At 40.6% G+C, this 16438-nt stretch overlaps 1 protein-coding gene across 1 annotated transcript in view; it reads right to left on the bottom strand.

The window, feature by feature from the left end:
• BEAN1 (brain expressed associated with NEDD4 1) overlaps positions 1-10335 on the bottom strand; it is a 60079-nt gene extending 49744 nt beyond the window's left edge. The window contains exons 1-2 of the mRNA XM_050903864.1: positions 10285-10335; positions 9143-9217 (exon numbers count right to left, since the gene is read on the bottom strand). Of these exons, the coding sequence (XP_050759821.1) occupies positions 9143-9217; positions 10285-10315 (106 nt within the window). The 5' untranslated portion in view covers positions 10316-10335. The remainder of the gene's footprint in view (positions 1-9142; positions 9218-10284) is intronic.
• Positions 10336-16438: the final 6103 nt, after the last annotated feature.

The following is a 16438-nucleotide window of genomic DNA, read 5'->3' as shown; positions in this document are numbered from 1 at the left end:
TACAGTCTTTATGAAAATGCTAGAAAACCACTGCGATGTTTTATTATCTTCAGGGAGAACCATTAAGATTGTAAGCTATAAGAAATTATATGGGCAGATCCAATTTTTTTGGACTGAAAAGCAGTGGGGGACAATCATGGTTAAAAAAAAAAAAAGGTGTGCAAACCTATCCCATAAAGCTGTATTTCCCAGATGTAGCAAGAGCAAAATATGTCTTTTGTGAATCCAGATGACACAAGTCTTCCATCTATTCTCAAGGGGAGCTGCAAAATAACTGAAAAAACCATGAAGACTAAAAATATGTAAATGCTTTTTTGAGGAAGAAACTGAGGCACAGGCCTATAGTCATGCAGCAGGCAGGGACAGAGGTAGGCATCACATTCAGTGTGGTACTGACTGAACAAATAACAGTGTTTAAGTTCCATGCAATGAAAAGTCTTTTGAGACGGATAGTTTCGTTTGTGAGAAAATGTATTACTTTCCAAGATGATGATTCTATCTCAGTAGAGGCTAGCACAAAGTATTTTGTCTTTAAAGTGTGTTTTACCCTGAGGTAACATTGATTTGAAAACAATTTTTACTACAAATGACAGGGAGCTAACAAAGTCTCTTTTGGAGAAGCACTTCCCAGTTCTAAGTCCACCTGTTCCCAACTGGAGTGTGCCACACAATGCCATGCTGATGGTTTTCAAGGTTTGTATTATAAATCAGCATGCATTTGAATGAATTTATGAAATGTAAATTAGTAATTTAAGAACATCAAAATGATCATATCAAATTTAGGTTAAGGTGCAATATTATATAAATGTGATGCATAAAACTAATCCACAAGTTGAAAATTAACCTGCACCATTAAAATACACATAATAGTTTACAGCTATTGTACATTATCCAAATTTTTATTTTCCTGTGTTAGTAATACCACAATTTTTTTTTTATCCAAATGACCATTGAATTATATATCTGTTAAAGTGGGTATGCACTTCTCGCATCAACCACCGAGTCTGATAATCCACCAGCAGGAACTATTCTCTGCAACGTAACCCTTTGCACTTCGTAAGAATCATAGTCCTCCTTCTTGCCTGCGGCCTGGCTTTGAAACCTTTGTAGCCAGCTGTGGGAAGATAGTCGTGGTGAAGAAGGGTCCTCCAGTGACACAGAGATGATTTAACAACTCGAGCTTGGTGAGAGGATGAGAGAATAAACAACACATGGCACATATTAGTTTGATGCTTAATGCTCTGCTGTACTTATATGATTTAGATGAGCATGACACAGAAACCTACGCAAAACATGATATAAAGAAGAGAGATTCTTATCTCTCTGGTGACTTCTTGTGCCCCTCAATTCCTTAGTATTTTTGCATTGATGGCATCTAAAGAAATTTACAATAACCTTAAATCAGAGGACAGACACAAGATGTCATTTCTATACTATTAAGGTACCTTGATACTACCTTTAGCCCTGCATTTTACCATGCTGTCCTTGGCTGTATTTGGGAATCATCATTTTACATGTTTGAAATCTAGGAAAAAGTACTTATTTCTACCTCTACAGATGCTCCAGCACTCCTGAAGCAGGATCTTATGTCTCCAACTTTGGGAAAATTTCCAGTTTACGTCTTCCTTCATTCAGTAGAAACATTTTTTTTTTTTAATCAGAAGCACAGAAATGTAGCTCTGAACACAGCTTTTTTTTTTCTTTTTTATTTTAGACTTCTATCAGGTTTTTAGACATCTTTCAGGTTGGCTAATAGGATCAAGTTGCAAAAGTACAGTTTCCACTCATGTTTCCATTTAGGATTGTGCTGTTCTAAAAGCAAAGTCTTTTCTAAAAGTGTCATGTATATACAAAATCTTTGTTGGTGGTATTCTGATTTTGTGCTCTCCCTAAACATTGGGACAGTTTCTGATTGGGACTGATGCTAAGAAATGTACTATACAGCACAGACCCCAGCGCACAATAGCATGAATAAGTTGTAACTGCTTTTTCAATCTATTATTGAATGTCCCATATTCTTTCTAAAGGAACATCTGATTCCACAAACGTGTTTAGTGTGAGGAGTGTGACTATTAGCAAAGTTTAACATACTCTTCAAATAATGCATAAGTCATCCCAAATAGCTACTCTTTTTTGCTCCTCTTTGCAGTGTGTGTGTTCTTTCTCTAGCACCAAGTTCCAGGCCAAAACAGAAATCACTTTGGATTCATGTTCCTCTCCCGATGTGCCTCTGAGGCAGAGTTATAATTACAATACCAAATGACTAGATATTGTTGGGCTACTTGTCAACATGGCACCTGCAATAAACCAGGAGTATTAATTTGTCATTCAGAGCTTTTATTGTCTGTTCAAGTCTGTAGGTTTTTACATTTATTTGCTGAACAGGGAACGAGGATCGCATAGCAGGCTTGCCTAATCACTGCACCTTTAGAGGCAAGTTTCAGGGCAATACATTAAGATGACAACAAGGAAACATGGTTTACAAATTTCTAAAAACTCTAGTGTCTTCTGTTCTGCATTGGGCTTTCTATGACCTACTTTATTGAAAAAGTCTTTTACTTCTTGCCAGGTGTTTGGGCCAATGACTTGCACACGGTGTGCGTTTGGAGAGTGAAAATGGCCATTGTGTACCTCAGTAGTCTAACTTGTAAATAATCATAAATGGGGAGCATTTAGGCCAAAATATTGAACTTTACTAATAAGAGGAGATGGTTAAGTGTGGATTAGAAGCAAAATTCAATATGAGGTTGTCCTAGTAAGAACTAGTCTTCCAAATGGGACTCAATAGCTCGCAATCTGCTGGGTGCTCTGCCATGTACTGTATTACTCTCTCCCCGAGAGGATCTGGGATCTCTTTTGTAAAGCTCATCTCTTTAAGATCCTGAGTCTTTGCTGTAGAAACCCTGATTTAACCCATTTGGTAAGCTGGGGCCCGTTTTCAATGTTTAAAAATTGGAAGCAGCCTATTAAATGATTTAGAGTGTCTCAGAAAGCTGTTCTACTGACTGAAGTGTTTAACTTTCTGATGCAAAATACGTCATTTCTATATATCTCTTTGGTTCCCCAGTGGAAGGGAGACCCACCTGTACTTGTGATCTAACTAGAAAAACATTACAGGCCAGCTGTAGTTACTTTTCTTGTCCTAAGTAAGTAGGAACTGAAAGTTGAAGTTAAGTGTAAGTTCAGAATATTTCTATCAGGTCTGAGCCTGATGGACAACAGGTTGTCTGTGGACTATTAATTCAGTTACTTTTTCATATGATTATTTTATGTAAAAGCAGAATAAATGTTCTGGAAATTGTCTTGCAGCAAGTCTGTTCCTTCAACTCCAAGAACAAAGACAGATATGGGGATTGGACGAAGATAGAAAAAAAACCCATGCTACACGAGAAAATAGCTAGTGAGGTATCTTGTTAGCAAGAGTCAGTGCCAAGTAATGGACAGATACCAATCCAGGAGCCAGGAGAGCCTTGCTTTCTCCTTAAATTGCTATGTAATCTAAAGCAATTAATTTTTCTGCCAACCTTTTTTTCTCTTCCCACCTTTTGTGTTATTGAGACACTTGCAATCTGGAAGGACAAGGCCAGTTATTTTGTGCAGGACCTAGCGCGATAAAGCTTCAGTCTTAGTTGGGTCTTTTAAGTAGAAGTAATCCTGTAACAATTTTACAGCTAATTCAAAATAAAGCTAGGATGCTGAAAACCTGTAAAGATCAGATGCTTACAGAGCTGCTTCTCTGAAACCACGAAATTTAAAAAGATTAATTGCCAATAGGAGAGATTCAAAAGTAAAAAAATTTTAAAAACTGCATGTATTTCACTATTTCTTTTTATAATGCTTCTAATGAAACAAAACAATTGCTGAAAGGAAAATCCTCATTTTAATGATAGAAGTAAAGGGATTAACATGCTCGCAACTAAAAACAAGCAATTAAAAGATAAGAAACTTAGAATTAAGGAGGCCAAAGAAACAAAGAGTAATAGAAGCACTATTTGCATTAAGAATAGACAGTGATGGAGTGGCTTTGGCTGGAACGTCCTCCAGTGAATTATCTTCATCATTATCTTAGATCCTTAAGACTGTAGGTGTCTCATATGTCATATAATGTCATTATTTTTAAAAAACAGTTTGCGGGATTTCAGGAAGTTCTAGCAAGATACGTATTAAGTCTTGGAGCTAAAATCACTGTTTCAGTAAGTGCTGTCAAAGCCAACTGAATTGCTTGCTTCTGCCAGCTCTGAATTTGAGGGCAAATTTTCAAAGCATCTGAGGATAGAGACTCTAAGTAGGCTTTACAAAAGCTCATAATCAATTAGGTGTCTACCTCTCCTTGAAAGATGCTCTGCATAAAGGCGTCTGGGCATCCACTGCATTTTCAGGTGCTTGAACATATAGCTCAAATACAATCATTACATAATACTGAAATGTCAGACTGCAAGAGTTAATAGCGCTCAGCACCTCTAAAACATATCTCCCCCCTACTCTTCTCTGAGAGGCTTCTCAGTATGGCTGCTTGTACCAGTTTGATGAGATCCCCTTCAAAAACTAAAGCATCATTTCTATTTATTTGATAGGGAGCAGGGTTGGACTATAATCTGTATTTTTGCATAGTAGTTGCATAGGAATTAATTCTAATCTATTATTCCCTCCACTAAAAAATCAGGAATGGGAGGTAGGATTTGGGAGAAGCTGCTGAAACTAAAGCATAAAGTCAGTAGTTACAGTGGAAATGAACGACTTGGAGTTGTCAGCCTACATGCTCATAAACGAGGATGAGAAATTGTCAGGCTTGGAGAGAAATTGATACCTTCCTAGTGCAGATTCCAGTCTAATAAATGAGAAGGTGAAATCATTCTTGATGTAACAGATGATTTCAAGCCATCATAAAATAAACTGATGGCAGAAACATACTGAGCAGGATATGACTTATTAGGGGAGAAGAACAAAGAATTCTGAGGTGTGGTTCTGGAGGGATTTGAACATCCTTCCCTTCTGCACAGTTGGAGTCATTAAAGCCTGAAGTGCAATGTGGAAAACTGTAGGGAGATATGGGGTATGCCTTTAAGGAAAGGGAGATGGGAGCCTCTTTGGTGCCTTCAGAAAACATCCACACTTTGACAAAAAATCAGTGAGGTAAAATAAAGAGCAGATTATTCTGGGGATTAAACTTTGCTGTGCACTTAGAGAAGAGGGGGCAACTACAGTGTGTGTTTCCCTCACTGCCTGGCATCACAGACCTACATGGTTTCTGGCATTCTCTGTTAGAGAAGAGAGAGACTGGTAATGGGTGGTAGATGTTGGTGCTTTGATCACTGACACTTCTCAAGGCATCCCACAAGTGCAAGGGAATATACTGCTGTGGGATGCAGACGTCTTGGTGCAGATCTATCAGTCTGTCTCTTAAACTTCCTGGCACAATGTAACTCTTTCTAGGACACCAGCTCATGGCAAAGCTGTCACGCACAGGCTTAAAGCAATCGTTTGTCTTTCTGTGTGTCTCAAACCTGGTGCAGCCAATAGAACCACTATAAGATACTTGCACAGACCCAAAATCACCCCGTTTCTTCCCCTGTTTGAACTGAAGCACTGGGCTCCACCTGTGCCTGTGGAGTTATGTTCATTGAGTACTGGCCTCTAGACAACTCTGTTAAACTGGCTGAGTTTGGAGACTATTCTGGGAAAAATACAGGATTTGCCATCAAGAACAAGAGCTACAGACTCCCTAGTCTGTAGCAGTGGAGAGCATTTTATTCTTGCTGTGTACAGAAAGATTTCCTTGTTTCTGAGTAGAAGTTTATTTAACCTTCCACTGTTGTCCTGGGGTCTCAGAGCACAGCCAGCAGTGCTGTAGTCAATGACAACACAGCCGGCAGCCAGCTGTGCTGTTACTGTGTGTGAGCCGAATGCTGAGGGACAGCATCCAAAGTGTCTACTCAAGGGCCTACTGGTTTTAGGATCAGGATTTTCTGCACTTTTTCTTTGTAGCAAGTATGTCCCTGTGCCTGGCTTAGGTGGGTTTTCATGCAGAAAGAGGAGAGCCATAGTATGAATGCTTTTGTTCCTTCTTGATTTTGTGAGATAATTCTGTTTAGTAAGTTTGTAAGATCTATAAAGGTTATAACACAGGAATCTTAATGCTGTATTTTAAAGCACTGTCTGCATATTTTATAGTTTTGTTTTTCCTGATTCATGGATCCAAACGAACGTTTTACATATCTCTGGACATTCCTTGTGCTCTTAGATGTAACAGCAGAGACATAGTTCAATACGGCTATTGTAAAGATTTACTAATATTTAAATACACAACCAGATAGTCACTTAATAGTTGTAAAATAACTGTCTTTTTATAATAGCTGATACGCATTGGCAATCTGGATAATTGCAAAATCACATGCTTTTGCTTTTACCTGTGCTTACAATCCATTTCTTCAGAGATGAATCTCAGAACTGCTGGGGAGGAGGTGAAGGAGGCAGCGGCATGCAGGAAAGGAAGGCAGTTTGGGTAGAACCGTTTGTCTGCCTTTTTACTTCTCTGACAGTTTTGGGCCCCCTTCATTTAAGTATTAGAAACAGTGACTGAGGTTCCTGACTGCTGATTAATAATGATTTATACTCATTGTCATCAATATTTTCTGGAGATAAATTTTACTTTTTACTTAAAAAAAAAAAAAAACAAACCAAACATACCTGACCAAAAGCTACAAACACTTTGCAAAGAAAATCTAATGTTTCTCTCAGAAAAAAACATGTAAAGCAACAAAGCTAATAGCAAATTTTATTTCCAATCAGAAAGTTCCATTAAATGCTGAAACTGTCAACCCACCTTGGTACTGTGTGGTTGAAGTCACATAGCTCCATTCCTGAGTATTAGCTTGCCTGGACTTCGCTTGTGTGACTTTACCCCTTTGTCCTGTACAAGAGCAGTACTCCTGAGGCACAGCCAACTCTGTATGAGAAGAGCTGCAGTCCTGCTCCTGGGCCTTTGCACTTGCTTAGGAAATTGAGTGTTGGGAGAGTAAACAGGTCTAGTACCTGGCATACGTGAATTCTGTAAAGCTGAAGAATCCCCTATGTAGTCTCCTTCCTGTAGTACATAGTAACAGCCTGGGATAACGCCAGTCTCTTTCCATGTTCACTATAAAAACGTAATACAAGCCACAGTTTGGTTTGGGTTTTGTTTGGTTTTTTTTTTTTTTTGGCTAATGCCCACGTGGTATTGTGTTAATATTTATCTGTTATTGTCAGTAAAACATTTCGCAGTCTAGGCATTACAGTAATTAAACACGATAGCCTTTGCATAGAAGGCCAGAACATTGGGCCTGGCTGAACTGTACTCAGTTAAGGACAAAGTAAAACAAAAATATTGTCTTAAGAACACTTAATTTTGAAGAGATGTAGGCACCTATTTGGAAATTAGGGCAATACTCAGACTACTCTGCTGCAACAGTTCTATTACAAAACTCCACTAATCTAAAGTTAATGCAATACAAAGTTGTCTTGCCATGAAGAAGTGGTCTCTCTGGGAGGGGCAATGGCAGGGGAAAATCTGAGCTTAAGGGTCAAGGAACAGGAAAGCAAAGAATGGATAAGAAATCATGTTATTTTGATATGAATCCCCAAACTAAACATATACTGGCTACATACGTAATGAAGTGCTATGAAATGTCATTTCATGCCTAATGTAAACCCAACAGTTCTGTGAAAAAATAATCTAAACAGTATTTTTGTAATATTAACCTGTAACAACATAAGCATGTTACAAGTATTTTTTTTTGCCAACTCTCCAGGCAATTCACTAATAAATGAGTAGACTGCCACATGTAGCTATACTAATGTAAGCATTTACAATTTCCTGTCATTTTTGTATTGTTATTATGTATTTTCTATGACTTAGGGGATGCCAGTTGGTCATCTATTAGGTAGCCCGAGGGTGAACACTTTTAATCAGCAGCTACTAATTTTGCACTTGCTCTTGAGCCCAACTTTAACATGTTTTTTTCTAGGAGTTTAAGGGATTACCAGGCAATCTGAAAGAAGACACTTTGCATTTACTTGGTAAAGCTGAAGACAGTGCAAAACCAACCAAACTCTGCTCCTAGTTACCAAAGTTATCTTAGGGTTAGATCCTACAAATACCTAGTGTTGACAGAAGCTGGTCTTGACACTATGAATAATTTCTCCAAGTTGGCAGGTTGTGGCAGCAAACATTAAGCTTGATAATATTTCTAGTCTGTGAATGATAGTAGCTGCCTGACTTTGTTGTTCCTTTATGTATGTTCCAAAGTAAATAAGGTAAGTTTTTGCCTGTTCTTTCTTTAAACTTCAGGTTTAGTCATATGATTTCTCACCCATGATGGGCATCTTAGCTTGAAAGTTGTTACCGAAGTCATAATCTAGTTACAACATTTCAGCATGGCTTTTCTTGAGCTGCAGCACTTGCTCTGAGAGGTATCTTGGTTGTTTTAATTGTTGTGCATGTATTTTTATCCTTATGCATTCTTTCATCTAAGAGATTGGACATGTTACTCTGCTTCCCTGCATACATGTGGTTTTCTGCCAAAATAGGACCAGTGACATGGGCAGAATTGGCTCCTATAATGTTATATTTCCTTTTCAAAAAACTTTAATGTAATAACTACAAAAGTCAGTCATAAAAAAGAGAGTAGAAGGAGGTCATATGTCAGGAATTGTTTTATTTCAATGACTAGAAGTAATTTTTAGCCACATTTGTTTCACTAGTGAGTGCCAAAATGATATAAATTTTGACTGATGTCAGCGTGCTCAATTTGTAAATCAGTTTTAGCAGCTATGTGCTAATTTGTTGTTGTGGGAGAAAATGCTGAAAAGGAGGATTTTTTTTTTTAAAAAGGAAATATTGAAGTACTTGTACCTGACACTAAATTTTATGGTCCTCTTTCAGACAATTCTCTCACTCATTTCTGAGAGTTTTGTCTGTATAAAGATCACAAGGTTAAGTCCATTTCTGTTAACTCAGTTGTTTTCTTAGTCAGGAAGCTATTTGCTTTTTAATGGACTGATGTTTATCTGCTAGAGGACTTTAAATATAATATTCCTACAGCTGTACATGACTGCAAGGCATGCCATTAATGCAGTTAAAAAAAAAAAAAAAAAGACTACTTACAGAGATTGGAATAATTGCTGCCTATTCCAATACGGATGGAGCTTCCAGAGATGAGAGGAAGATGGAAGAAAAGAACTAAGGAGGGAAAAATGGAAAAAAAGGTCCTTAATAGCAGTTTGGTTTTGTTTTGCAACCAGATGTCAGTTGAAGACACAGTTTTGTTAATGTGCACCCACTCTCTCTGGGGCAGGACTATGTGTTTCAAACTGAATATACACACAGATGTAGCTTGAATGGGGGTGAAAAAACCAAACAAGTCATTGCTTCATACTTCCAGGAATCACTCCAGTTCAGGAAATGATATTATATATGCCTTTAATGCCTCTTACATTCAAAAACCCATGTATGAACAACAATGTGTTATACAAATATGCTAATTATTGTTGTTAAGTCATTCACCAGTCTCTGAAACAGGCACTTACCATTGTAAAACAAAATAACTGTTTCCTAATTTGTCTAAGTGCACCTTGAATACATTAGGGGTGTATATGTGTCAAACTTGGGTTGGCATAAATTTATGCTAAAATTTGATACATGTACTCCCCCTATGCATTTAAGCTTTAATATTTATAACTTGCACTTCAAAGATTTACACTTGCAGGCAACAAAATGCACACGAGTAAAACGTGTCCTAAATAACAATGTTTAGATTTCTTAAAAGATGGGCTTCTTTCCTCTGCAGTTGCATATAAAATGTGAGCCCCTGATAGTCAGTCGGATGTAATACAGCATTTGCACAGCGCTTTGCCTAGGCTGTATTTGCACCCAGATGAAGCACGCTGTCCCCCGTGCCCTGTGCCGCGGGGCTGGTCCTGGCTTCTGCCCCTCCAGCGGCCCCTCGTCGCTGATCTTCCTCAGCGGGTTTTTCCCTCTGAATCTCGTGCTTGCCACCACGGCCGCACCCCCGCGCAGCACCGCGCTGGGGGCGCAGCCTGGTGGGGGGTGCTTTGTCTTTTGTGGGAGGGGGTGCCTGAGTAACACAAAGTTTCCTTCCCCCGCCGTGGCTCGACGCCGCCCGCCCCGCGACGCCCCCCGGGGCACAGTCCTGCCCGGCTGCGGGCCCCCCCCCCCCCCCCACTCCGCTGCCGCCCGCGGCAGGGGCGGGCGCCCGGCGCGGCTCCCGCCGCCTCAGCGCGCCTTACCCCAGCACACAGCGGCGGCCGTTGTCTCCATGCGCCTCCGCCGCGGCTCCCCGGCGGCTGGCGGGCGGCAGCGGGCGGCGAGGCGGGCGCAGCCGCCGCCGGGAGACGCGCCCCGCCGCCTCCTCCTGCGCGCGGGGCCGGAGCGGCGGCGGCTGGACGGAGCCGGCGCCCATGGGCGGAGGGCGGGGGGAGGCGGGTGACCTCCGCCCCGCGGGGGCCGGCCGGAGCTCCCCCTCTCCTGCCCTGCCTGCGGCCGCGGCGGGGAGGGACGGAGCCGGGGCAGCCCGGCGGGGGGCGGGCGGCGGCCCGGCCTGAGGGGAGCGGGGCCCCCGGGGTACGGGGGGGCGATCCGGCCTGGGGGGAGCGGGGCCCGGAGGCGGCGGGGCCGGCGCAGGCCGCACGGCGGGCCGGGCCGCCCCCGGTGTGCTCGGGGCTGCACATATGTGGGGGCCTGACCCGGCCTGGGGGGGGGTGGGGGGGGGGTGGGTCGTGAGCTCCCGGGGCCTGGAGTAACCCCGGCTCCGCTCGTTCCCCTCCCTTCTGCAGTCCGTGGGGAAAGGGAAGTGAAAGCGTTAGGGACGCTGCGGGGATTTGCTGCTTGGATAAGGAGCTGTAGGCGGATAACGGCTCTTGAAAGCCGAGTCCAGCCCAGCACTTTGGCTAAAAGGGAGGGGACTGCCTGGGAATAAACCCGCGGGGATGGACGGGATTATCTGAGCAGTGCAGAGGAAATCATTCGCTGTGGCTGGATGGGGGCCAGGAGAAGAATGTAGTCCAAGTAAGAGCTAAAACCACTTTACAATAGTAAGATCTACTTGTTACCAGGGATCTTGGAAACGTTTCTCATTGTGAATGATAAATGCCCTAGTGCTAGAGACAGAGAAAATAGGGTTGCAGTAGGTACTAAAGCATATGAGCTTTCCTAATTGGTTGTTTACCTCTAAGAAAAGCATGTCATTAGCCTGCTTAGGTAAAGAATGCAAGAAATGAGGCCGTTTTGGTATGTCCTGTCAACAGTTTGGATTTTTTTAGGAGCTAAGTTATATTGGCAGTTTGTTTCTCCCGTGCGTGCATTAGCCCTGCAGGCACTTGCAGAGTGGTCCCACTGGTACTGCTTGTGAGTGAGGGAAATGGAAATGGATGGTCCAGGAGCATGTAGGCAGCCTTCTTTGCTTTCCTGCCCCTGGGTGGCTTTGTAGTCCGGTGAGCAGGTTCTCTCACATTGGAACAACTTCACGGTCAATATCTAGGCTGTTTAATTTCTCTTTGATTCAATAGTGATGGATTCAGAGTTGTAATGAAGTTTGGGGTGGATATAAAGTTTGTGAACTCTCTGGTAGTTCTGTAAGAAGTTTTCTGCTGTCATTGATCACCTTTTTTTTTTTTTTTCTTTTTAAATCCAGGCAAGCATTAAGCAAGTCTAAGGCAGTTGAAATGAAGGTTTACTGGAAATTTATAAGTACATTTCATTATGGCTCAGGGATACCTGTACCTATTACCAAAACTATAGTACCTTGGTTCTTAATTAACACATTCCTACCCTAAAATCCCTCAAAATGCTGATGCAAAAGTTATCTTGTGATAATTTCTTCAACTGCTCACAGTATTTGACTGCTTGAAAGGCTCCTTCTGTATTGTTTCAATAAATGGAAACTTTATGGCTTCATTTTAGGGCTCTTTGTTGTTTAGTTATGACGTGAAGGTGTAAATCTATATACACATCAGAAAAGCTGATTTTCTGTGTGTTGTTTTTCTCGATATGTGCCCCCTTGGCCTCATTCTGCATGGGAAGAGTCATGTACGCATGTAACACTATTAAAATATTTTCTCTACTTTAAATTTCAGGAATTTCTAATGTTTAGTGTTTCTGCAAATTTTGGTGATGGCATCTTTCCCAAACGGTGCCTTACATTTAGCCATAGTATCAGTATTAACTTTAATCCTGACAGACTTGGAGTCTTATGTTTGACTGAAAAATCTACGCTTAGACTATTACATAAGCTGACAAGCTGTGGAAAATATAGAGGCCTTAGTAACTGACTTTGAATGCAGAGGAATTGCTTAGTGTTTGGTAATTCTGAAAAAAATCCCTATCTCAGCCTGGCTTTAGACCCCTTTCTGTGACAGTCTTGTCCTTTATCTGCAGTGGGAATTGCAACTACTTCTGAGACAGAGAACATTTGTTTCTGGGTCAGACAACACAACGTACAACATACGATCCATCAAAGCCTGCAGAAACATCGTCAGAGTTAACAATAACTTTCTTGGTACTTATCGATACTCAGCATGCTCATCTTGAATCTACTTAAATGTTGTAGGTTTTGCTCACCCCACTGATTTCCAAATCCGCATCACATGCGTATGGAGATGGAGCAGTTTTTTACCCTTTTATCCTGTGTGTTTTTCAGCTTTTAGGGGTTCCTGTTTTTCTCGTTCAGTGGTGCACCTGAATGAAACCTGGATGTGTTGTGGAATTCAGGCCAGACTCTCATTTGCACACTTAGTGCAGTACCTCAGCAGTGATGTGTTGTGTCAGGATGATATTATGAATAGTTTACATTGTTATTTGTTTCTTTTTCTTGCATCTACTTTTCTGTTTCGGTAAAATAATATTGTATTAAAGAAAATTTTCCATAAATAAATGATTTATTACATAGGAGATTGCTTATGGACTGTATTTGGGAGAGCTGGAACAAAGATAAAAAATATTCAGAATTTGTGCTGCTCATATCTATTTACATTGGGTTAGCTTCTCTTTCTCATAACATCACAAAACAAGGAGAGCCAAAGCAGCATCTGTCTCTGGTGGTTTATGGCCTGTGTGTCCAGTCTGAATTCTGTCACTTTCTCAAGAAAGTTTTTTCCCAGCCTTTAGAAATAGGGAGTGTGACTGACTAGGAGCTCAAGTACGTTTAGGTAAGGTTCTGAATGGCATTCCTTATGGATGGAACTGTACAAAGTTGCCGTCCTCAGTGGGTGTTTCCCAGTGTACCGATAAGGGGAAATCAGTGAGAAACCCTTGCTGAAGACAGACAGTTTTATTCTTGGATGATTTTACATTTTCTTCAATCTAGGGACTTCATTATAAAACTGTACTGTTAGTACAGTCTGCTGAAGTGACAGACCTCCTCATCTGAGCTTACCATCTCCTGTGGTTTCATTTGAGATTCTTGGAGCTCAGTGCTGAACTGATGCTTAAGTGTGGTAGCTGCTATGCTACCCGTGTGGACTTTTTGTGACAGCCAATTTTTGTAAGGCAAAATAAATTTTATTGCTATAATGAGATCTCTTTTTGGCTGAGAATTTTTATGTATTAGTAACAAGACGTTTGGGGGATACTGTTCATCACTTTTTTTTTTTATGGAAAAGGTGGTAATGAAATAAATGTCAGTTGGATTATACAATTAGTCTTAGATAGAATGCCTCAGGATGAGCAAAATTGATTAATCGTTGTTTATGGGAACAGGAAAGTCTTTTCTGTGTAGAAAATTTTGTGCCTTGTTGGTGGTGATAGCATTGATCTAGTAGCAGTGAGATTTCATCAGTGCTAGCTGCTGTAGGAATCTCATCACTAACTGTATGCAGATATATTTGCCTTCACGTTACTTGGCCAGGTCTTATGCCAGCTCAGCTAGCCCTGCACCTGTGCTAGACCAGCAGTGCCAGAAGTGCTGGGCATTCCCAGTGCTCTGCCATTTCTGGGCAAGCTGATTACACCAGGCCCTGGGCTAAGGTAATACCTTGCTGGGAGTTTCCACTGTGGGGTGGACCAGGCTGTATAAATCTGCGCTTGCTGCTGAAAACAAAAGAGGTCAGGAAAAGAGGGACTGGAATTTGATAGGAAGCCTCTCATGCTTTCACAGCTCGCTGTGTTCTGAAAGGTAATAAAAAGAATGCTTTGAAGGAAATTTTTTCAAATTATTCTCTTTTGAAAAAAACCCAGACGTTCATTCTGCTTTCTCAAAAATTTACTTAAAATATGAAAAAAGACAGTAATTTTTGCAGAGAGTCTTAATGCCTAACTTTTATTTTCAACTTAATTTTTGTGAAAAGCCTCAAAATTTTTGAAAGTGTTTTTCAGATATTTTTAACTTCATTTTCCATTAAAGAATGGAGCAGCAGTACAAACTTCATATTTGTAGGCATAAATTTGTGCAGTAATTATTTTTTTGCTGTCCTTGCTCCCATCATTCAATTGAAGACCTTTCCCGTTGATCTCACAGAGCTGTGGAACAGTGTAGGTTGGAAGGGGCTTCTGAAGGTCACCTTGTTCGTCCTTTGACTAAAAGCAGATCCAGTTAGAGGAGGTTGTCCAGCGCCTTGTCCAGTTGAGCCATTGATATCTTCAAGGTGGGAGACTCAAATCTCTCTGGCCCCTATTCCCATGATAACTATCCTGATGGTGAAAATTTTGTCCTTGTATCTAATTCTCATGGTCTGTGTTGTAACGTGTATCTGTTGCCTCTTATCATTGTACCTCTGGAGAGAGTCTGCCTCCATCTTCTCTATATCCTCCTGATATATAGCTGAAGGCAGCAATGAGACCCCCCCAAGCCTTCTCCAGGTTGAAAAATCTGATGTGCTCAGTCTTCCCTTGTACAGAGACACTCCAGTCCCCTAATCATCTTGGTTACCTTCCGCTGGGCTCACTCCAGTGTATCAATGTCTGTCTTGTATTGGGGAGCCCAAACGTGCCTGTAATGCTCCAGATGTGGTCTCTCACGTGCTGAATCGAGGGGAATAATCACTTCAGTAGCAGGAAGGCAGGAATCCAGGTACGTACTTTTTGCATATCACTTTTCTTCAGTGATTCTTGTGATTCAGCTTCAGTTTCTTATTCTCACAGGAGAGACACGTTGTATTTGTATTGGAACCTGCTTAGATGACCTGAGCCCCTTCTGAAGAGTGCTTTGGAAAGTCTTTCTGTTAAATAACCAGTTTCACACTGAGCTCATTTCCGAAAGTAAAGACCCTTTTAAATTTCAGCGTAATGACTATAAGCAATATATATTTTTTGATGTTGTTGTTGCAATATATATTGTTTCATATTAATTACTGTGCTTACCACTGATGAGCCCACTTGCTGCTGAATTTAAATGGAAGAGGAGCAGTTCTGGCTGATTTCAGGTTCAAGGCAATTCCTGTTTGCCTTATGCAAGAAATTGTTTCACTGCCTATGGAGCTGCTTGCATGAGTATAGTGAGTAGGATTAGCCTCACGTGGGCAAGGATTTTACTTTATTTTAAATGAGAGAGTCTGAGATATTACATGCATGTTGTAGCTTGGATTTTAGCACAACTGCTGTATAATTCCCTTTGTTCAGGCCAGTCTGCATGTGATACTTTTGGATTTCTTGTACCAGTGCCCACATTTTCCTCATTTTTATTGTTTTTTTTCCATTTTTATGCTGTCTTTCAAGCAGGGGTAATGGGAAGCAATGGAATCAGTTATGGTTTTGAGATCTGTTGTGAATGGAATTCCTGAAGGGTTAGGATAGGTGGTTAGATTTTTAAATTCATTTGTTTATTTAATATTCACTAAATCACATTTCTAAGAAATCTTAGGGTGAAGATAGTTTTCAAGTTAGCAATTTTCAAGCAATGGATTTGAATATGATCAAAGCAAAATGAATTCCCAGCCAGATCCTAAAGATTTTTTGAGTTTGGACATATTGTAGAATTACTAACAAAAGGGAATTCCTCTGTGCTAAAAGCTGTTTTAATGAAAAGGATGGAATTTAAAATATGTAACGTTACTGTATAACATTTTTCAGCTAGCATTTATAAGATAGGTAAATTTATTTTGAAAAATATTTTCTAGAGTTTTAAATCAAGTGATTTAGTTCTTTAGGCATAAAATCTGTCAAGAGGAAAAATAATTTTAAATTATTAATACAGATGAAACATATCAATAAAAAATATTTTACAGCAGCACCAAGGCCCAAAGGCAGAAGTCATGTTCTTTTACATGCCATGTAAAGAAATGAGATCTAGAATGAAGAGGCTCTTCATTCTGTTTCTATGGTTGCTATGTCAAGAAAGTATTCTGTAGGAATTTTATGTCATGCCCAAATTCTCAGAGGCTATTTTTCTGATTTTTTAAAGCTACCAACTGTCTGTTTCTATGGAAGAAAAGATGCTCGTAGGCTTTGGAA

This window comes from Gymnogyps californianus, chromosome 12, assembly GCF_018139145.2.
Source record: "Gymnogyps californianus isolate 813 chromosome 12, ASM1813914v2, whole genome shotgun sequence".
NCBI lineage: Eukaryota > Metazoa > Chordata > Aves > Accipitriformes > Cathartidae > Gymnogyps > Gymnogyps californianus.
This window is presented reverse-complemented; position numbering and strand designations above follow the sequence as displayed.